General features: G+C 51.1%; 1 protein-coding gene across 1 annotated transcript in view; it reads right to left on the bottom strand.

The window, feature by feature from the left end:
• Window positions 1–22,939, bottom strand: part of GRIK4 (glutamate ionotropic receptor kainate type subunit 4) — a 397,554-nt gene that overhangs the window by 303,904 nt on the left and 70,711 nt on the right. Inside the window, exon 3 of the mRNA XM_079928310.1 lies at window positions 4,761–4,892. Coding sequence (XP_079784436.1) covers window positions 4,761–4,842 — 82 coding nt within the window. The 5' untranslated portion in view covers window positions 4,843–4,892. The remainder of the gene's footprint in view (window positions 1–4,760; window positions 4,893–22,939) is intronic.

Below are 22,939 nucleotides of genomic sequence, written 5' to 3'. Positions count from 1 at the left end.
AAATATTTACTCTTGCAAATACGTATTTTGTACGCTTATTGTTAAATAAAACCAGTTGGCATTTTTGAGCACTGACCAATATCTGGGAGAAGAGAAATTTGAAAACTGACAGGTCAATTCAAGATTCAAAACTTGCCATTAGATAGTTCATCCTGCAAACACTTCCGAAGAAGTACCCCTATGGGCCAGGCACTGTGCTAGACCCAGGAATACAGACATAATAAGAAAGACACAGATCTCCTAAGGTGTTCGGCAGGGGAGGGATCTGTGTCCCAGAAAGCTTTGTACACGGATTCCATCTCTAGGTGACAGATGAAGGAGAAAGTCATCAATTTCTATTTGTCACTAATGTGAAAGACCAACTGATTGCTTATATGGGTGACTCAATTTGGCAAAGAGATCAAGAGTTACACACTGCTCAGAATCTCATAAATCACATCACGTGGTCACAGTATGAAGGGGAGCCCACTACTCAAAGAAACCCACAGTGAGTCCTCGGCAAGGCACAGGATTCTGTTGGTATATTTGGATCTTGGTGCGTCCGATATATTTAATACATAGCAGAACAGGATAAGAAAACCAGTGCTTTTTATTCCTCCCCCTTGCCTCCCCCAATTCTTTTATTATCTTCATCTTCATAACATTTGAATGTTCTATGTTTAACATTCTCTCTGCAGGACTTGGAGCTCATTGAGGGAAACCACCTCAGTAAAACATGGGAGTTATAAAGGGCTTGGGGTCCTAGTAAGACGGCGTGTCAAATAAATCCAAGCTCCGGCTGCTTCACCGCACGGGGGAAACTTCAACAAGAAAGAGGTTCAATGGCTACAATAACCTGCTGATGTCTAGTGCCACCCACGCTGAGCAGGACTCTGTACCACCCTGAGCGAGCCTTTCAAATCCCCAGGCCTCAGTTTCCTCATCTGTCTGATGGACCTTGTCTGGGTCCTTAGGAAATTATTTGGGAGTAAAAGAATCAAAAAAGAGCAATAGACTATAAAAGCAATAATGATTCCATCTTTCAATTCCTTTGCCAGATAGAACACAATATATGTAATGTGACTGCTGTGATAATGGGATAATCCCACATGTCTCCAGGGGTGCAGAGCTGCAGCACAGCAAAGCAGAAAGAGAAGCTTTGGAGACGGGTTTGAATTGCAGCCTCTCTGTGACCTTAGATGAGTTATTTAAACTCCCCAAGCCTCTGTTTCTTCATCTATAACACCTGGTCATTAATTCTGATGCGAAGATTGCCCGAAATATGTGAAACACCTAGCACAGTGCCTGGCAGAGAGTGGGGTCTTTCCAAGTGGTAATTATTGGGGGGCTCATTATTACTTAGCACTGTGTCCTCAGTGTTGGCACACAGCACTCAATAAATACTTGTTGAGTGGATTCATAAATGAATAGTTGAATCCCCGTTTTTACCATTAGAGCCAAAACTTGCCTTAGAACCCAATCAGGATCTCCAGCCCGTTCCTCTTTTCCCTTTTAAGTAAGACAGATAGATGGACGTTTTCTCTTTCTCCTCCTTCTCCTTTTTCTTCTACTTCTTCCCATAAGTCTACCTCTTGAAGTACAGGGAAGACCAGAAGAAACTTTAGAACAATGATGCTGAACGTGCTCTTGGGAGACCACATCTCGCAAGGGCCGTGGACTCACCCACACACCCATTCACTGAGTTTGTGTGATATGCTCACATACGTCAAGTGTCGGGACCTGTGTTACGTGGTCGATCTCCCTTGGAATTCAGAATCTGGTGGGAAAATGCCATAACACTCAGAGCACAACCCAGTGAGTGTGCTGGAACAGGGGAATGGGAGAATGGTTGGAAAGAGATGATCTGACTGCCACCAGCCCCGCCCCCTACTTGCTGTGTGACCTTGGCCAAATCGCCACCCCCTCTGGGCCTCCCTCCTCATCTGCGAAATGAGCAGGTTGGAAAATGGTATCCACAGAATCCTTTACGGTTCTAAGACACGATGACGATCCCTTTAAGTCATGGAGGGCTGAAGAGATGGTGAGGGTGGTCTTCTCGGGGCATTTATTAACTGGCGGCTCTCACAGTCATCACTCAGAGGACCCAGAGGGACAGAAGCAGAATCAAAAGACATTTTCAGAAGACAGATGGCTGAAACAGGTTGACATATGTGTGAGAGTTTGGGGAATTTATGTGGGCAGCCTCGCCATCATAAATAAAATCCCTTTCCCTCTCCCAAAGCCTCATTCGTTGAGTAAACACCGGACACTGTAATAGACAATTTGGCTGTATCTCCCGCCCCGCGCCTCACTTGAATGAAAACCAGCAGTCCCACGGCAGGGTAGTGGGCTCGCCACCTCTTTCCAAACATCCACGTTGTCACCAGCTGACAAGCGGGGCGGGGGTTGGAGCAGGCGGGGCAATTTATCTCCGAGATTCCCGGTCCCTCCGTGCCTCACTCTCACAGCCTGAGGCTGGAGGTTTGGGAGGAACCCCAGAAGAATCAAATGTGGGGAGAAGTGACCCGTGGGAAGTGGGGGAAGGAGCAGCAGCCCCTCCCTTTCCTGCGAGCCTCTGGAGGACTTGGGGGACCCGTCGCCATCAACGCTGGTCCAGCCCATCTGTGTGCAAGGCTGCCTGCCGCTAAGCACAGCTACTTGTGTTTTCTTGACCTACTTCTCCTCCCATCCCTGCCCTACTCCACATCCCCTCTGGAGTCCGTGTAATTAGCACCTTTCCGTCCATAAAGCTCCCGGCTCCCAGGATAACCAAGGAGACAGCAAAACAGGCCCTGGCATTGCTGTTGCGGCTTTTCTGTACTTTCCTCTCTCTTTGTTGGCTTCACTCTGCTTCCTGGCCTCTGGAGACTAGGCCCAGTCTGACCTTGCCAGCCAGCAGGGCCCCTGGCTGGAGATCAGCTGGACGTGGCCTGGCATGAACCATAACGAGTGCCAGCAGAGAGGACAGAACTGGACAAGCATTGTTCCCAGTGTGGGGATGGGAGCCTGAGGGGCCCTTTGAAGCCCTCCACTGTCGCACAGCAGGCCAGACAGGGATCTGTCAGCTCCACTTTCTGCTTCTCTCCCGGGGAACAAGTGTCAGGAGAGCCGAGGCCGCGAGGAGCTGCCAGTTCCGGCTCAATCCCTTTCCGCTTCCCATTAGCCACAAATGGAAATGGACGGATGACCGCTTTAGCCACTCATTTAGAGGAGAAAACCTCACAGCAAATGCTGAACAACGAGGCATCTTATAAATTACGCATCTTAAGGACATGAACTGTTTTATATTGCCGCTAAGCAGAATTAAATTAGGTTTTGAAGTTTCAGTAGAAGTGAATGGGGAAGAGGGAGGGAAGATTTTGTTTTTAATTCCTTTTTTCAAGTATGCAGAGTGGTGACCGAAGGCAGGATGAGGGGAAGAACTGAGTCACTGGTCTTTGTTTCTGATTCCAATCAGCTGCCACTGCATAGGCGTGCCCATGCACCCACGACGGAACACGGAGTAGCTCGGGGACCTGCAGCTCAGCCTCTGGCCCATGATGCCTGGCCTTGCCAGGGCCTCCTGACCACCCACCATCATGCCCGTCTCTGGGACCTCAGAACCAGTCCTAACTGCAAGTAGAGGAATTCGGGAGCTTGCGGCCCAGTCCTTGGGATCCTGCATCATGATCTTCATTCTAAATCATCCTCTAACCCTTTCAGGTTCAAGTTTAGAATCCTGCCTCACTCACAGGATCCACTTTCCCCCCTTCCCACCCCAGTCTGGGCAGAGGGGCTTCACGTGGGCCCCCGTCTGGATAACTTGCCTGGTGTTTGGGTCCCTCTAGGGCTGTTGCCTGGCCTTGCCCGGGGTTCCTGCCATTGGACTAATCTTCTTGTGACCAAGACACCTGCCTGGATTTCTCACTGCTGTGCCTCACCTGTCTGTCCACTATGACTCCCTTCCCTATACACATGTACACACCCCAATCCCTGATACCCCACGTCTATCCCAGGCCATCAGATGACCACACAGTGTCTGCTGGACTGGACTGTGTCTCCTTGTCCCTACAGCTGGGGCCATGTCCTCAGGACCCAGATCAGCAGGCAGTGGCCCAGCCTGAAGTTAAGGAGCTTTGCTCAGTCTTGGAGGTGTTGGGGGGCAGGGGAGGCAGTTGATTTCTCAGGCACTCCTGGACCCCGGAAAGAGCCAAGTCTTCCGCCAGGCACGGGGACGCTGATGGGGCCAGTGGCGGCAGTGCCTGCCCACACCCAGAACGGGCACCCCCATGACAGCAATGACAAGGGAGGGAGCTGGTGGACACATGCCACTGAAGTGCCCTGTCCTTCCCCTCCAGAACCAGGGCAGGGCGAGCAGACACCAAGGCAAAGGCCCTGCCAAGCAGCTGGGTCAGGGGCACCAAGAACATTTCATCTGAACACACCCTCCAGGAAGCCTTCTTGGATTGATCAGAGGAGAGAAGAGATGATCTCTGCTCTGCTCTCTAGCCCCTGGATTTGGAAGCCCCGTGGCCTTCACCTACAGCTGTGACCAGCTGAGTCCATCACAGACTGCAAAAGGCACTCAACATCGTTTTTCTCATCACAAGAGGAGCTGGGCAGCTTGAGCAGATTGTAGCTGTCAGCCTGTTGGCTGCCCCACCACCACCACCACCCTTGTCCCAGCCAAACTCAGGGAGGGCAGAGTGCAGGGTCAGATGTCCCCTGCGGACACCTGGGGTGTGGAAGGGGCATCGCCCAGGGCTGGGCTGCCCCCAGGGTGCCGCAGGGGCAGCACTTACCAATCCTCAGGGAGTGCGGACTGCAGGCAACCATCACGAGCCACGTGGGAAGCAGCACCAAAGGCGCCCAGACGCGGGGCATCTTCTATGAATCCTCATGGAGCCCTCTGCTGGTCTGGGCATGACATAACTCTGCGGGAGAGCGAGGAGCACGTGAGTAAGAGTCCTATCGGCCCAGGGGCCCGAGCTACCACCCACACGGCCTCTGTGGAGAGGACCAACACTCCCTCCACGAATCGCTGTGCCTGTAGGGGAGCTCCAGGCCGGCTCCAGGCCTCTGTCCTTCCTGCCTCTGCCCAGACTCACAGAAGCCTCAGGTTCTAAAGCCATCCCCCACCCCGACCGCCATCAAATCAGGGGCAGGAGGGTGTGACTGTGGTTGAATGATTCATAGGGCTCCACTTTTTTAAAAATGTCTAATTGGGGATGAAAACTTTCATCTGCTCTTAAGAACAGGAGCCATGGGTGAGCAGAAAAGGAGTGGGTGGGAAGGTTAGGCCATCGTCCCGGGCACGCCACATGCCCTGCTCTCTGGAGAGTGATGCTGGGGAAGTGATGGGTTCCAGTCCAGCTCCGCCACTTGCCAGCTGGGTGGCTTTTCTCGGTCACTCAACTCCATTTCCGCTCAGGTAGACTTGGCATAACAACACGTGCCTGGATGGGTTGAACTGAGGCCGAGGAGAACACAGGAGAGGCCTGGCCTAGAGCAGGGGCTACACAAATGTCAGCTCCTCCCTGGCCCAGATGGGAGAGGTCGCTTCTCAGCAAATACTGAGGGCAGAAGCGCACATCCCAGGTCATCAGCTGGTTTCCACATCTGCTGAAAACGAACCCTTCTCCATCCTTCCTCCACCAGCCCCTCTCCCTCCTGAGGCCGGGGTCAAAGCCAGAACCTTGAAGGAGCTGCCTCCCTGCAAGGCAGCATGGGTATTGTCCCTCCCTGAGACCTCCTGGCACCCTGAGATCAGAGTCTGCAGGCCACCATCCCTGCCCCATCACTGGGGTGAGGGAGGGGCTGGTGAATATGCAAATATGCTAAACCAAGGTCACCTTTGGTTAGGAGACTAGTATTAAAGTGATTCATCCCCCCACCTCCAGACAGACAATCCGATAGAAAAATAGGCAAATGACTAGAACAGACACTTCGGTAACGGTATATCAAAAGCTCTTGGAGCACACTTGGAAAGGTATTCAGGAAAATGCAATTTTTAACTGCAATGAGATATCATTATACACCCACCAGAATGACTTTAAAAAAAAAAAAGATACTATCAAGTGTTAGCAAAGATGTGGAGCAACTGGAACTCTTCTACTGTGTCAGTGGGAATGTAAGTCAACGTAACTGTTGTGGAAAACTGGTCTATTAGAGCTTTACACATACCCTAATGTCCAGCAGCTCTACAATAGGCATTTCCAGTAGAAATGCATGTATACACTCACCAAAGACATACTAGAACGTTCACAGCAGCACTCTTTGGGTTTGCCCAAACTGGAACCTAGCCAGATGTCCAGCAGCAGAATGGAGAGAGACATTGTCCATTCATACAATGGAATCTTATATGGAAATGAAAATGAACAATCAACAACTCCGTGCACCTGTGTGGATGAATCCCACAAACATAATGTTGAGTGGAAGAAACCAGGCACAAAAGAGTATTTACAGTATGATTCTATCCATAAAAAGTACAAATGCAGACACAACCATTGTGTGCTGTAAGAAGTCCAGCTAGTGATGACCCTTGCAGGCGGGGGGTGACTAGAAGGGGACACAGGGGGTCTTCTAGAGGTGCTGATGACATCCTGTTTCTTATTCCAGGTGCTGAGCAAAGTGTGCTCAGTTTGTGAAATCTCGTCGAGCTGTACGTATCTGATGATAATGTTCACTTTTCCGTATGTGTGTTACACTTAGTAAAGATTTTGTTTTATGACAATCCCCCCTCCCCACAGAAGCTCGGTGTTGCAGCCTGACCCAGTACCTCACAGCTTCCTGCACACAACTAGGGCCCTCTACCTGCAGCGTGCTCCTCTCCCCCCGACCCTTGCCATGTGCCAGGAGCGGGTGCCTCTCTATGCCATCCCAGCAGTGCCAGCTTCTCAAGGGCCAGGACTGTTTCCAGTTTACTGCTGTATTCCCAGAGGTTACTTATACAGAATAGGTGCACAGGAGATATTTGTTCAATGGATGGAGGGTCTCAAGCCACTGCCTGCTATAAGGAGACAGAGGAGAATAAAGGATAAAGGGTTGGACTGCTGCAAACCTGAAACTAACAGAACATTGTAAATCAACTACACTCCAATAAAAATTTTTTTTTAAAAAAAGGATAAAGGATTGGAGCAAAGGCAACTCTGCTGTTGGCAAATCAGGCCCAGAATCTTTGTCCCTTAATCCATGGGTGCCGATGCAGGAAGAGATGAAAGCAAACACAGTCTCAGGGGAAGCTTGGCATTCTTACCCGTTATGGGTAAAGTCGACCGTTCAGTGACTGTCTCCCCACTAGAATTCAAGCTCGATGGATGTGGGACAGGAACAGAAATCCTGTTTGTCTGTCTTCTCAGGGCCCAGAACGGTGCCTGGCATATATTACAGCCTCAATAACTATTTGTTGAGTGGCAAAATGAATGGACTGTCAAAGAGGAAAGAACTGTAAAAATCTCGCTAGGCTATATAAAAATAATACTACATATAATCATTTCTGTCAAACGCCTTCCGTTTATGCCCAGTCAGCCCGCCGCACAATAATTATTATGCAGACCGCTAAATAGGTTTCAGATTAGCCTGCGTAAATTTTATTTGATGACAGAACTACACTTAATCCATGCAGGCCTGACAGTCATTGTTCATGGCCCTAAAGGCTGGCTGATCCTGGAGACCACGTGTAAGGACAATGGCTGAGGTTTTGGGCCGCTCTTGGATACAAAGATGAGAAATAATCTCCTCCCAAACCTTACAGGGATAAAAAGAACGATCATGTCACATGTTTGTAAGGCACAAGGGCTTGCAAAATTCTTTCCATAGTCTTTATCTTATTTAATCCACAGAACAAGCTCTACTATTGACAAGGAAGCTGAGCTCAAGAAAGGTGCCTAGCTCAAGGTCAACACAGCCCTTATGAGGCAAAGCCAGGGCTAGCCAGGTCTCTGACTTCGCTGGGTATTCTTCTGTCACTTACCTATCTGCATATGAGAGCAGATCATGAAGCTTCCAGATTCTCTAACAAAAAACACAAAGAAATTTGAGGTCTTCTTTTCAGTTTAATGTTTAGACGAATCTGGTCTTAGAACCTAACTGTGCAGCCTTTATTAACTGAAAATAATTTAATAATTTAGGAATAAAAAAAGAAATTTTCTAGAGGTAGAGCACCTACACCCTCTTCCCACTAACATCACTCCTGGGGAATTTCACCTCCACCCACGAGTTATTTCCACCTGCACAGTGTGGCTTCTAAATCAGCATCTCAAGCCCAGAATCAAGCCCTGAACACCTGCACTGAGACGGCTTCCTCCTGAAACCTCCAGCTGGATTCCCCACAGCATTTCAGACACGCCTCATCCTAAGGAGGAGGTCTCCTCTCCCCCGCTCCCGCCATCTGCTTCTCCTCCTACGTCCTCCTTCTTAGTGGGTGGCACCATGATCCACTAGTCACCCAAGCCAGAAAGCTGAAAGGCACCCTAGAGCTCTGCTCCCCACATCTACTCAGTCAGCAAGTCCCAACAGCCCTGCCTCCATCACCACCGACCCGCCGCAGTCCAGACGACCGCCAGCAGCAACCGGGACTCTGCGACAACAGCCATCTTGGTCGCCCTCCCTCTGGCCTTTCCCTCTCCGTTGGTTCTCTGCTGAGTGGTCAAGGGTTCTTATCCAAATGTGAACTTGATAATGACATACCCCCACCCCAAAGTCTTCCATAGCTCTCCACTGCACTGGGGATCAAAAGCAAATTCTTAACTCCAACAGATAAACCCTTCACGATCTGCCTCCTGCCTTCCTGTCTCTACCACCCACCCCACTGCACCGGACCTTCCGCAGAGCTCCCTCAGCACCCACCCTTTGCCTGTGCCCGGACTGCAGTCTCACCCCGTAATGGCCCGAAACTGCGACTTCCAGGCTCACCGCATTGCCTCCCCTCTGAGGCTTTTTGTGATCCCTTTCCCATCTGCTGCCACCACATCTTGAACATTCGTCATTAGGGCACACACCCTGCTTATGACGACGCTGCCTGTCTCCCCACAGAACGGTCAGCTGTGATGCAGGGGCCGTGGCAAGCACCGGCACACTGTCCGGCACACAGTACGTGCTCTACTAATATTGGCTGACTGAAATCGATGAACAGATGGTGTCAAAAAGGCATTTTCTGAGTTTACACCAAGATGAAGTAAATTCCCGGTCTGGGTTGTACATTTCGTATATTCGCTGTGGTTAATACAAACAATCTAAGCAGACAGAATGTTCTAGATAAAGGCAAAGGGTCATCACATCAATATATGTTGAAAAGGGGAGGGAAGCATTTACTGCCCTTTTCTTCTGTGCCTGGGGCTTGGACTGACCGTCACAGTTAAGGACACGGGTTTGAGTCCTGCACTGCCATGTAGTAGCTATACACCATGGGCAAGTGAGTTAACGTCTCTAAACCTTGATTTCCTCATTTGTAACATGGGAGTGATAAAAGTACCCTCGCAGAATCATTATGGGGAATGAGGATAAGATGTGTATCCTGAGCTGTTCATGACTATCATTCTAACCCTATAAAATAATATTGCACGCCCACTTCACAGATGTGGAGGGTGAGGCTCAGGGAGGCTCGGTCATTTATCCAAGGTCATGCAACTAAAGCAGTAGTGCTGAAGTTCAAATTCAAGAGTCTAACCACGTGCAGTCACAAATCCCAGGCTCCTTCTTCAGCTAGAGTTGAATACGGAGGCACTGGCAGAATTGAAGTCCAAAGTGGGCATAAAAATATGGCTTCTGATTTCTGAGGGTCTCTGACAGTCCCCAGCTAAACGGAGCCGGTCTTCAATCCTGTGCTTTAGGTAACTCAAAAGGCAGAGAGAGTCTAAAAACAGAACTTTGCCATGCAACTGAGGACGCTGTTCTTGACATCCTAGGGCAGCCATGACAGTCCTAACAAGTGCAGATTAAGGCCCAACGTGGAGGGAGGCCAGGTCGGATCTGCTGTGGTCCTTATGGAGGAAACCTCCGGAGCAGCTCCACCTCTCAGAGCCCATTTCCTCATTGGTAACAAGGGAATATCGATGCCTATCTCACAAAGTGATGAGCACCAGAAGAGCGGGGAACACATTAGAATTTTCCACCTGCATCACCGGTGCCTGGCACAGCCTGGCCCACAGTACGCACTCAAAAAATATATATCTGTTGAAATAATGAAAGAATCCAATCAGGTAATATATGTGGAAAAGGCTCTGTGGGCATGAACTATTTCCTTGCGAGTTACTTTCAGAGCCCCTGCCCATAAGGAACATACAGTCCAGGTGCAATTCCTCCACCGAACAAGCTCAGCTCTCCTGCTCTGAACCTCTAGCCAGCACAGGCAGCATCTCACCGCACACTGATCACACGCTGATCACACGCTGATCGCATGCTGCCCCGTGAGCGCTTGAAAGTCGTGCTGCGGAATCAGACTGGGGGTCGAGGCTTCTTAGGTCTCATCTCTGCTTTAGCATTTACCTGCCTGGGATGTTTCTGGACCCAAACACCAGAAATGAGAGGTCCCCACTTTCTCCAGAGGGGGAACCTAATCTCCATTTTTTCAGTATCTCAAGACTCCTCGACTTCCTCAAGCTAGAAGATCCGCTCATGTCTCTTTCAGACTTCAACGTCTGTGACTCTCTCTCTGGTACTTGTATTTTGAATGAAGCCCCATGAGGACAGGGCCTTCTCCCTCTTATTCACTGCTACACCCCCAGCACCTAGAACAGTGCCCGGTGCAATGCAGCTACGAACAAACTTCGACAAATGCGTGAACGAACGAATGAATGGCTATTTAACTTTGCACGTATTTACGCCTTCTCTCTATTCCAGATCATACGCTCCTGTAAGGCAGGGGAGCACCTCTCTCAGGCACGTATCTTCCTGACACATTTGCTATGATGCTTATCCCGAGGAGAAGCTCCACGAATGTGTGCGGACTCCCGACCAGCACTGGTTAACATGCACAGACAGGCACCTCCCGCAATAGGCCCTGTGTTCCGCGGTGAACGGTGTCTGGACTCCCCGGCCCCAGTTGTGCTAGATGGCCTCTCCTCTCCTGACCTGTCAACAGTCCCTCCGCTGGTCTCTCTCGCCCCCATAGGGCTATTACACCATTAATCGTGATTTTCCAGGGTGGGTCCGAGAGGAGGCTGACAGCCACCAGACAGTGCTTGGTGGCGAGAGGACAGAGGAAATCAGAGGGGCAGCCAGATTAATTACCGGTTTCCTCTCAGCTCTAGGCAACAAGATCTTGATTACTCCTCGTGACGCTCCAGGCTCCTCAAGACAAATGCACGTGGGCTTCTCTGCCCTCCTGACTACGCTGACAGAGAGAAACTCCCAGCAGCGGCCAGCAGCCTCCATGGCATATGCAGGCAGTGGGGTGGCCAGGGCAGAGGAGCGGCACCCCAGGCCCTGTGGCTTCCTTGGGGACAGTCATCCTCTGTGACCTGATACAGCTGAGCAGTATGCGTAAGCATCCTGTCTCCCTGGCAACAAGCATGCGATGATGCCCAGACTCAGATCCTGTCCTGGGAGTCAGGGGCCTAGGTGTTCACTAGCTCTGAGCTGCTCTGAGCCTCTCTGAGCCTCAGTTTCTCATTCTGTAAAATGAGGGAATCAGACCAATGATCTCCAAGGTTCTTTTAAGCTCTGAGATTCTGCATTTCTAGGAATTGTACTTTATGATAACAGATAACATTTACTAAATGTTTACTTTCTATATGCAAAGTACTATTTTAGACTCACTGCTCCTCAGAACGCTGCGAGGCAGACCCTCATTCGCCCCCTCAACCCCGGCAGACAAGGAACCCAAAGGTGGAGAGGTCGAGTGGGACTTGCCAAGGTCACATCGACAAATGTGACCTTGAAGTGCAGGGGCTGGTCCTGCCCAGGCCTGACTTTAGGGGAGGACATTCAGGGAGCAGGGCCACTGCACGTATCTGCTAGCACTCAGGACATGCGACTAGGGAAGCTGTTTCCAATTCTCCGGCACTAATGAGTGAGCCATGGGGGATCCCAGTCTGTCTTCCTCTCCAAACCACCTCCCGTGTATATTTCAGACCAAAGCCCTCAATCCACCTCTAAACAATGTTCCCCTTCCAGGGGCCAGAGCAGACGTCTCTGGTTTCCAATCCCGGCTGTCACTATGCATCCTCAAGCTGATTACTTAACCTCTGAGGGCTTCACTTCCACAACTATAAACCGTGGGTGATGAGGCTTCCCTTGAAAAGCTGCTGCAAGAGATCTCGGGTGTAATGCAATCAGTGAATGCAACTTCCTGTCCCTCTCCCATCCCATCCTAGGCACCTTGACCGCATCCACACCTTCTCCGAATGAGACCACCTGCCACGCCTCTTGCTAATATTAATCCACAGCCCTCTCACCTCCAAAATGCTGCTCCAAGTCAGCCCCATCCAGAAGCTTTCCCCAAAGAGCCAGCCCTCCTTCCTCACTTAGACTCAGCCTGGCACAGGAGCAAAGGCAGGGGCCGGATATGGAGAGCCGTGTGACCTTGGGCCCATCTCTTAACCTCTTGGGGCTTCCATTTCTTCTTCTGTGAAATGGGGACATTACACTCCCACCATCTACCTTACAGGGTTGCTAAGAGGCTCAAAGGAGACAATGGCTGGAGAATTACTTTGCAGGTGAGTGAAGTGCTTTCTAAGAAAAGTGGTGTTTGTTGTTCCTTTACGCCAGACTGGCCAAAACATATAAATAGACTTAATACTGCTACATGATTTATACTTCATTCATTCAACAAATATTTCTGTCGTGGCAGGGTCCAGGCCCTAGGATACAGTCCCTGCCCTGGTGGAGCTTATAGTCTAGGGAGGAGGCATTAATCCATACCCAGGGAGCTAGACGCCATAATGACAAATGATAGAGGAAAAGTACAGGCTGCTGTAGTGTGTGTGGCGGGGTCCACATGTGGCCAGAGGGGAGGGCTTTGTTGAGGACGAAATGTTTGACTTGAGTCAGCCAGGTCCTTTGAAGGGGGCAGTGGCGAGCAGAGCCAGACAGAGGAAATAACACAGCACAGGAGACGAGAGGCTCTGGTGGGATGCAGCGCCATCAGCGTCGGAAATGGGAGGAAGCCCACGAGGATGGAAAGCCGAGAGCATCTTCTCTACGTGACTGTTGCGCTTATGTGTCTCTCTCATTAGGCGTCCCCAATCTCCCTCTGTCCCCAAGTCCAGGATAAGGCTCTGCATCTAAAGCCGATTACCATCCTGAACCTCGTGCTGGACCCAGCATCCTTCACAGAAAAGGTGAGGAGGCCACAGCATCCAAATCTCCTCTCTGCCACAAAGGAGGTGGTTAGAGGTGAGAAGACAGAGAATTAATCACCAGTCGAGGTGAGCCAGGAGAGGTGGGAAGAGGACCACTGGGTCGGATGTGGAGGGCAAGACTGGCTCTGGACGATGAAAAATGTCCCTGGCATTTACCTGAGGCCACCGGGCTGGGCCCTGGGGAGCCAAACTCTCTGAGCCGAGGCTTTGAAAGAAACTAGCTCAGTGCTGGAGCCATTTGTAATACATTAAGAGCAGAGAGACCTTGCAGGAGCGTCCACAGAGGAAGAGAGAGTGAGTGGGGAGAAAGATGCAGAGAGAAACTGCTTTTAAGGACAGCATTCTAATTACCTCCAGATAAATAACAGCCCTCCCTCCCCTGCTTGGGATCTGTGTGGGTGTCTGGGAGGAAAGGGGCTGCCCTGCAGAAGCCTTGGAGTGAGGCTACGTACACGGCAACCTTCCGTAAAGAGATGTGGGAAGAGCTGGGTTATGCAGCCTGGAGAAGACAAGGATGGGGGTGGGAGACGTATCTGAATTTAGCCATCTATAGTCAGAGGTGGGTTATTGTAGACTCACAGATGACGGGAGGCAGACAATCTCCAGCCTCCCTGAGGTCAGAGCCAGAGGAGAGTGCTCTGTTATTGATAAGGAAGCAAGTCCTGGCCTGAGAGCATCTGGGTCACAGCCATGAGCTCCCTTCCCTTGGCCTGGCTCCATCTCGCCCACGCGGTCACCTCATGTACACACTGGCCTTTTCGGTGTCTCAGACGTCATTGGCAGAAAGTAAGGCCCTGTCTTTTTTTTTTTTTTTTACTTGATTTTGGTTGCACCGGGTCTTACGCGTGCCGCAACTAAGAGTCTGCATGCCGCAACTAAGAGGCCTTTAAAGTCCCAGCCAGAGCAGGTGAGAAGGCAGCTATCCCAAGGTTCAGGCATTCCTCAGGGAGGCCCAGGACTAGCCCCTCTCCCCCAGCACTCCCAGGGGTGGGAGAAGGGAGGGGGTAAAGCAGATAGGAAAGCTAGATATTGCACAATAAAGATTCATAGCAAAATAAGTGGTGTCCCCTTCAGATTGCAAAGTGATAGACTTATTCCACTGGCGTCACCCAAGCGCAACACAACCTCTGGGAACTGCCTAAGAGCCCACACAGAGTCCCCTTCAGCCCTTGCCCGCACCCAGCTCCATCAGCGCTGACAGGCATCCGCCTGGCACCAGGCTCTGCGTGGGGCGGAGGACAGAAACTGCGGCTGGCCAGCTGCCCCCTGCAGAGAAGGTTCTAGAACTGCAGCTGGGGTAGGAGGCAGACTTGCTTTTCATTCTCAAGTGTTCTCTACTGTTTGCATTTTAAGCTAAGAGGTTGGATGGCTTTTTCAATTAAGAAATCTAGTTAATAATTTAAAAAACAATATAGAATCCCAGCTTTCTCAACGACTGGCTCCAAGACCTGGACCTGTTACTAAACCCCTGAGCCTGGGCCCCCTCCTCCATAGAGGGAGGCTAATCACACCTCAGGTTCAAGTGCTCAGCGACTGCTGGGCCTGCTCAGGTCCCTCGCAGCCTCTCTGGACCAGCCGTCACTGGTCCAGGTGCTCTGGCTGCCAGGACAGTAAGGGCCGAGCCGTTGCTCAGAGGTGATCCTGGAGAGCGTTCTCGAGCCACAGTCCCCTCCCAGCTACAGTCTAACCCCAGCACCTCCTCTCCCCCTGCCTCCACGGCTACTGCCCCCAAGTCTACCTGCAGTTTCCATGCTTACCCACCCCGCCCCCCGACACATTCAAACACATTCACAGCTCTGGTTCTTAGCAGGATCCCAGGTCCTGGGTGAGAGGAGGGTCCTCCCTTGGAAGGAGAGATGGGGAGGAGGATGGGGGGGCCCTCTATGTTGATCCGATCTCTGAGGGGGGCAGGGATACAGACAGCACCCTCTCCAGGAGCCACCCTGGGCTTCTGCATTAGTCACAGGCCACAGAAGCTCCCACCCAGCCTGTCAAAGCCCCATCACCTCTCCTCTGTCGTGGCCTGGGGATGTCACAGAAACCAGAGGCAGAGCCAGCAGAGTCTTCGGGTTGAAGTCCAGAGGCTGAAGGCTTTTCACCTCCCTTTGCACATTCTCAGGGTGACTTTCGGGAAATCCTTGACTTCCTTAGCTTAGCAAAGGGGCTGTCCCTGCACTCAACACTTCCCCCACCACAGGGCCCTGTGGGGCCCGTAAGCACGAAAGCCCAGCTCCAGCTGCCAGAAGGAGAGAGACAGGCTGTGAGTACCACTTGGGTGGGGCACACTTCCCAGATCCTGGCAACCCTGCTGCACTGCACCAGCATCTCTGCACACTCTGGGCCCACCCGGCTCTGTGCTGGGTACTAATGGGCTGTGAAAGTTCTCAGATATGCTGACTGCCCTCAAGGAACTTACTGGAAAAGTCAGATGTCCTTGTGGGAAAAGTAAGTTAAGCAGCACACCTGTAAACTCCTGATGCAAGAAAGCAATGGAGCAGCTGTTCCGTGGCCAGACAGCCTTTGTCACCAAATGGGAAGAACTGCTGGGAAGACAGAAGGTAGAAAGGCCTCCCGTGGCCCAGAAGGTTGTAGTAAGATTCTCGGAAGATGCTGGACACACGCTGAGCCCTGAGGCACGTGCTGCACAGGAAGGGAGACCTTCCAGGCAGTCACTGTGGAAGGCAAGAGGTGTCCAAGGGACAGTGACCAGACCAACTTGGCAGGAGCACATGGTGTCTGAGGGGCCCTGGGAGAGATAAGTGTTGGGGTCAGATTCTAGAAGGCTTTGATTGCCAAGGTTAAGGAGCTTGGACTTTATCCTCCAGGCAATAAAGTGCCGCTGAAAGTTTCTGGGCCAAGGAGGGCCAGGACCGGAGCTGTGCCTAAGGAAATTGATGTGACCAGGGTGTGCCAGGTGGCCTGGCGAGCAGAGAGGCCAGGTAATGGGTACTTAGCTGCATGTGAGGGGATGTGAACGCAGGGAAGCCAACCCTGAAGGGAGTGGACCCCATACGGCCTGAATATTAGGGCCCTAGATTTTCCCACAAACGGGAAAAGAAAGTCTCTGAGCAGCCAAGTGTTGGATCTGCAAGGAAAGCAGAGTCCCAGGCAGCTCCAGAAGCAGCCTCAGTAGGACACGGGGCACCACATATAGCACCAAGCTTGGATGGGGCCCAGCCCATATGCTGGGCTCTAACGGGAGTGATTCTAGAAAAGTCTGGACTTGGAGTCAGAAGGCCGGTGTCCCAATCTGGGCTTACCACCCATTCTTTGCACGACCACGGTCACGTCCTAAAATCTGTCTGGGCTTCGGTTTCCCAGAAAATTGAAAACATGCTACTTGCTCTGTCTGCTCCACGGGGTTGTTCAAAGATCAAAGGGGACGTTATAGGTGACCCTTGCTTCACTAGATTTTGCCAACTGTCAATCATGTCTCAGTAAGCAGAAAGTCAGGAAGGTGTTTTTCCTAAATCAGACGTCTGCAGTTGTTTAATTCTTCCCTCCTCCACCCTCACCCCCAACATTTCATTCCCTGTCTTTTGTTCTAGAATATATGTCTGACTCTCCATCTCTCAGATTTACTGAACGGATAAATGATTTACCTTTGTTTTCTGTCAAACAACTAGGACAATGTTTTCTACCTAGTTGGAGCTCAATAAATGTATGATTGATTAATCAATAAAAGTGAACCTAAGGAGGGTGTTTTAATCCTACTCATCACCCCCCCACTCAGTGACTCACTTTAATATCTTAAAAAAAATAATTAGGATGTCAAGTTGGAGATCTCTCCCCTGCCCCCACCTCCATTCACAGAACTTCACATCCCAGAGGAGGGCAGGGGAAGGTAGTGGTTAGCAGCACGGGCTTTGTGCCTGCGTTAGACCGAGATCCCTGAGTCTGGGCTCTGCTACTTACTTAGCTCTGACCTTGGGCAAGTGATTAACCTCTCCAAACCTCAGTTTCCCCAACCACAAAATGGAGAAAATGTTAGCTATTCCTAAGGTTGCTTTCAAAGATTAGCTGTCATCTTAGCGGTGCGCCTGCAAATAGCCAGTGCTCGGTGACGGTTCTGTTGCTCAGATTACGGAGAGCTCTCATTATGAAGATTGCTATTATCGTCCACAGCCACATCACCAGGATCTGGGGGGACTGGTATCTGGGTACAGATTTCCCGTTAGTGTGGATGACTGCGAGTACTCTGTGACTGCCAATAGATTAAGCCTCTTATCACTTTCAACTGGAGAAAGCTTTGAAATGCCTCACCCCACAAGCCAACCTAACATCCTGCTATCAACTGGCATCTGGGGCTGGGGGCACTGAGTTGATCAGTCGCCCTTATGGCGCTAACCCAGCGTTAATGGTGCAAGTGAATTACAAACAAGGCCCACCTGCCATGCTCAGCAACGAAACATGGCAGGAGGGTAATTGTCCGGAACTCGAGCACAGGGGGACACAGCAGGCGTGGAACACATTAAAATGTGGAAGAGCAACAACCTAACACTCCTTCTCCCGCTCAGACCCAAGGAGAAGCCAGCAGGCCAGGGGAAAGGAACGCAGGTGCCAGATGGGGAAGGCTCCAGAAGAACAGATCTTCCAGACGACCACGGCTGGCCGCCCAGCGCAGCTGAGGGGAAGGGGAGAGCATCCGGGTCAGCTCCACGCAGCCTGGTGTGCCCACGGGAGCTTGGAGGCCGAGGAGGTCCAGCATCGCTCTGGGCCGTGGCTGGGCGTCCCACCCCACAGGAAGGCAGGAGTGACTGGGGTAGATAATGGCCTCACCCAGGCTGGTGGCATGAAGACCAGTCACTGGTTCATTCATTTGTTCATCTCCATGCTGAGTATGCATTCACTAGTCATCAGCTGCAAGCGGAAAGAAAGCTGCCATGACACAAGACGTTCTTTCAAGGGGAAACAGGCACAGACATCAGTCGCCAGGCGCAGGCTGGGAAGTGCAGTCACAGAGCCAAGGTATAAGGCAGGGCTGGCGTGAGGCAGAGGGCGCTCAGTGCTGCCCAGGCATGGTCTTGAAGGATGGAGATACACAGCCCATACGTGCATATACTATATACCATACGTGCAGATACGTACACGTACACACACATCCTCAGGTTTTAGGCATCTAAATGGGAAACATGCGGCCCAGGGCTCACACAGCTCCACTAAGTTCTCAACACGCTCTGAGACCAAAAGGAAAAGGACAAACTCAGGTACACAGCAGACGGCAGTCCTTCTCTTTGACCATCTTCACTGTCTACTGCAGGCAAGAAAAAGGCTAACCCCTTCACCTCCTCCCTCACAGCTGGGGAGGTTTGCCGGTGGCCTGGGAAGTGACTTCATAGTTGGACTTTCCGCCTGGCCTGCTTGAAAGAACAGCCTTCTTCCTCCTGCTTCCCGCCTCACGAAAGATCAGACCGTGGAGAGGCGCAGTGACACTTCAGGAAGCCATCAGAGTAGCGGGCAAGTGCATTACCTCGGGAAGGCTGGGTTCCAATCCCCTCTCCTTCATTTACTAGCCATGATCGAGACATTGACCTCTGAGCCGCAGGTGCCTCATCTATAAAATCCTGATCATAACTGTACCTACCTCACAGGGCTGTTGGCAGTTTTAAGTGAGAAATGCATGTCAAGTGCTTAGCAGAGTGCCCGGTACATAGCTAAGCCTTCAGTAAATATATTCTAAATAGTCTTCACGATGACACCCCATCCCTGCTACCTGGAAGCAAACAGCTCTGCTGAGTTCTACCCACACATTTCATCCAGCAGAGAGCATTTCACCAGCACTATTTCATTCATTCAACAAGGATCAACTGAGCACCTCGTGTGTGGGAGGCATGATGAGGTCTTGTGTAAAAATACAGAGTCCTTGTCCTTGAAGCATCTATGAAGGATAAGAAACCCACCTGTGTCCTGCCGAACTGTATACACATGCAGTCGTACCCATGTATATTCACACACTTCTGTGCACACACAGAACCCCTGCCCCTGGAAACCCGTCATCTATCGATACGTTTAAAGCACTATTATCCCCATTGTAGGACGTGATGGTTAGTAAAGTCTAGGCAGCAGACAGCACAGGAATAACTATCCTCTGTGTTCTGGAAGCGGAAACTGAGGCTCAGAGAAGATAAATGCCTTGTCCAAAGACCAGGGGAAGGGTGTGCCGGAAGCCAACGTTACTGGGCTTGCACACGCCGTGCGTGTGCGGTGAGTTGGCCCCTCCACGTGGTTACTTCATCAAGCCCCACAACAACCCCATGAGGCCTGGGTCTGGGCCCTCCTGCAAAGATGAAGAAACAGAAACACAGCAACGTAATTTGCCAAGGATCACAAAGCCAACATGCGATGGGCCAGGAGGCAAACAGTTTTGTCTGCCGCAGGCCCAGCAGCCTGTGCTCCGATCGCCAGCAAACACTGGTGGCGGGCCTGCGTGCACCAGGCATGGCGCCCAGCCAGGCAACGCCGGGTCCTCTAGGTGCCCCACGCACCCCCTGCACAGTCCCACTTTGGGACCTAGAACATTCTTCCCCCAGAAAAATTGACACACGCCCTCTCCTTCTTCACGTCTTGACTCAAATCTCAGAGTCTCAGGAGGCTTTATCCTCTCTGCCCTACTTTCCCTTTCTTTACGCAGCACTCACTGCCCCCTAACGTATATAATTTACTTATCCGTGACGTTTCTTATTTGTATGGGTTGCTCCTGCACATGCTTGCGAAAATGTAAGCTCCCGAGAGCAGGGCTTTTGTCTACTTTGTATTTATGTATGTATATATGTATGTATGTATTGCCTGCCTTGGGTCTTCACTGCTGCCCACGGGCTTCCTCTAGTTGCGGAGAGCGGAGGCTACTCTTTGTTGCGGTGCGCGAGTTTCTCAGAGCACAGGCTGAGTAGTTGTGGCACACGGACTTAGTTGCTCCGCGGCATGTGGGATCTTTCCGGACCAGGGATCGAACCCGTGTCCCCTGCATTGGCAGGCGGATTCTTAACCACTGCGCCACCAGGGAAGCCCCGTCTACTTTGCTCTTTATGTGTCCAAGCACCTAGAACTGCCTGCCATGTAGTATGTGCTCGACGGATGTGCTGAATGACTATGAGAAACACGTGAACAGTAAGTGGGTACTGAGATTAAACACGCACAGTGCTGACTAAGGCTGCGGCCACCAGGAGTCTCCCAGGTCTGCTGGGGGGAAGGGTGGCCTCAGGATCTTGTAGATTCGACACCTTCCTATTGATCAGAGACAGACGCAGCATTAGAAGCATCCTACTTCTAAGGTTCTCACAGCAAACGAGGTGAGAAGGACATCAGAGAATCTCAAGGCATTCTTGCCCTGGATTCAAGGAGAACCCAAGGCCGCCACTGGCTGCACCTGAGCCCAGCTGAAGGCTGGGAGCCAAGCTCCACTTATCAGCACATCCTGAAGGAGGGGTGGGAAGGGTGGGTGCTCACAGCCTGGAAAGTTGAGGGAGACTAAGAAAGCAAAGCCATGATGGGGAAGATGCCTCCGGAATCTCGGAGCCGCAAGGGACCTGGGAGATCACCTAGCGCGGGATCCTCACCTCACAGACACCAAAATGAGGCTCAGAGACGGAAAATGACGTCCTCGAGGTCAAGAATTTGTGCCAGAGCAGGTTCTAAAACCCGAGTCTCCTGGCTGCTGGATCAACGCCCTTTTCATGGTAGGTAGCACTTACTCATTAAAATGCTTTTGTTTGTTTTGTTTTGTTTAACTGTCTTCCACGAATCAGCTCTCTCCTTGGTAGCAGGGACACAAGACACTGTGCAAAACAGATAAACACACAGGTAGCCATCAAATTCAAACAGCAAGTGCATGGTGTTATCATGGAGGAAGTGTTGCCTGGTTGCCACGGGAATGTTGGGAAGGGGTCCCCAAGCCAGGCTTGGGGAGGGGGTCAGAGAGGACTCCTCTGAAGAAAGGACATCTAAGTGGGGACGTGAATAATCAGTTGCGATCAGCCAGAGGGAAGGGGAGGGGTGGGAGAGGAAACAGCACATACGTGGTCTAAAGGGAGAGGAAATCGGGACCTTTAGGGATCGGAAAGCAGTGAGAGCTGACGCCCAGACGGACGCAGGACCTGGTCATCCAAGGCTTTGGCAGCCATGCTAAGAAGTGTGAATTTTATTCTAAGAGCCATTGAACGGTTTTAGGTAAAGGGGTGACGTAATCAGAATTATAAAAAGAAAATAGAAAGATCGCTCTGACTACAATTCAAAAATAGTTTTAGAGGGGTTGCCTCTGGAGTCTGGGAGATCAGTTGGATGGCTGATGTAGAAGTCCTGACAAGAGATAAGGTGACTTGAAGGAAGACACAGCCGGTGGGGGGAGAGGGATGTTTGCACGTGAGACCTTTTCAGGAGGTAGAGTTCACGGGACCTGGTGATCTGATGTGGATCATGAAAAAAATGGGAAAACAGGATGACTTCCAAGGCTTCTAGACTGGGCAACTGTGCGGCTGTTGGTGCCACCAGAGCAGAGACTGGGGTGGAGGACAGAGGAAGGAAAAACTAGAAGAAAGGGACCGTAAGCCCAGAGATGCCAGGAGCATCTGTGGTGTGGATGTCTAGCAAGATGAAGAGAATGAACACCAAGCCCTTGGAATCCTTCCATCCAGAGCTGACCCTGCTGACCTGAACTCCAAGTTCCCCTTTGCGCCTCTGTCCATGGTGCTGCGTATTCAGCCGGGCCGTACTTCACAGACTGTGACTTCTCCCCAGGGGCTGACCCTCTGCTCTTCAAGGTCAAGGGGTCACCTCTGATAGGGAGGATGTTAAGAAAGGCACCGAGAGTTGTTTCTAATTCCTGAGAAAGGCAGGCCTCTGCTTTTCATGCCACTTCAGAAGACACAATTGAGAGGCAGCACAGCATGTTACTTAACTTCTCTGTGCCTTGGTTCCCTTATCTGGCAAACGGGGTTAAACATAAGTGCCTCTTCATAGAGTTGTGAAGGCAAAATGATTTAATATCTCTTAAAGAGCTTAGAAAAGTGCCTGGCACATAGTAAGTGCTACCTAATTGGTAAATTAGTAAAAATGAATGCATAAGATGAAGATGTAGATGCCATCACGGGAAGCAAGATAGACTGAGCTGGGGGAGGTGCACTTCTGTAGGCAAACGGGACCCAGGAGAAAGAAGGAGCATTTAAGCACTCGGGCACACTTCGCTAGGAGAAAACCTGGGCTGAGTCAAATGCATAGATTGAACCAGCTTTCGCCCCAGATCGCGCCCAAACATAATTATTCTGGGTGTGGGTCCAGCAACTGCACCCAAAATGGCTTTGACGTATGTGGAATCTGACCAGCCTCCATTGCATTAGGGGAGGTGGTCCTGTTTTATGCACCAGGCTCTCTCTAAAGCACCGGAATTTACAGCACACTTGTTATGTGGCTCAGCAAAAGGTGTATGAATAAAGAATAACCTGCTCAATCAACACTGCTCAGCCAGGGAGCCCAGGAAGCTACTCACTCTGCCTGTGATTTGCCAAGCACCAACGGGGGCAGGGAAGAAAAGCCCATCCCATCAGGGCACCCTGACATTGCATTTAGACAGGCTCATGTTCCTGCTTCCACTTTTGTTACTTGCTGGTGAAAACAGTACAGCCCAAACACGAAGTCACTCATTTCCCCAAGGAGCATGGGGTCCATGCCTATCTGGCTCTCCTCTG

The sequence above is a fragment of the Stenella coeruleoalba genome, assembly GCF_951394435.1.
Source record: "Stenella coeruleoalba genome assembly, chromosome: 8".
NCBI lineage: Eukaryota > Metazoa > Chordata > Mammalia > Artiodactyla > Delphinidae > Stenella > Stenella coeruleoalba.
The sequence above is the reverse complement of the archived record's forward strand: the minus strand, read 5'-3'. Positions and strand labels throughout refer to the sequence as shown.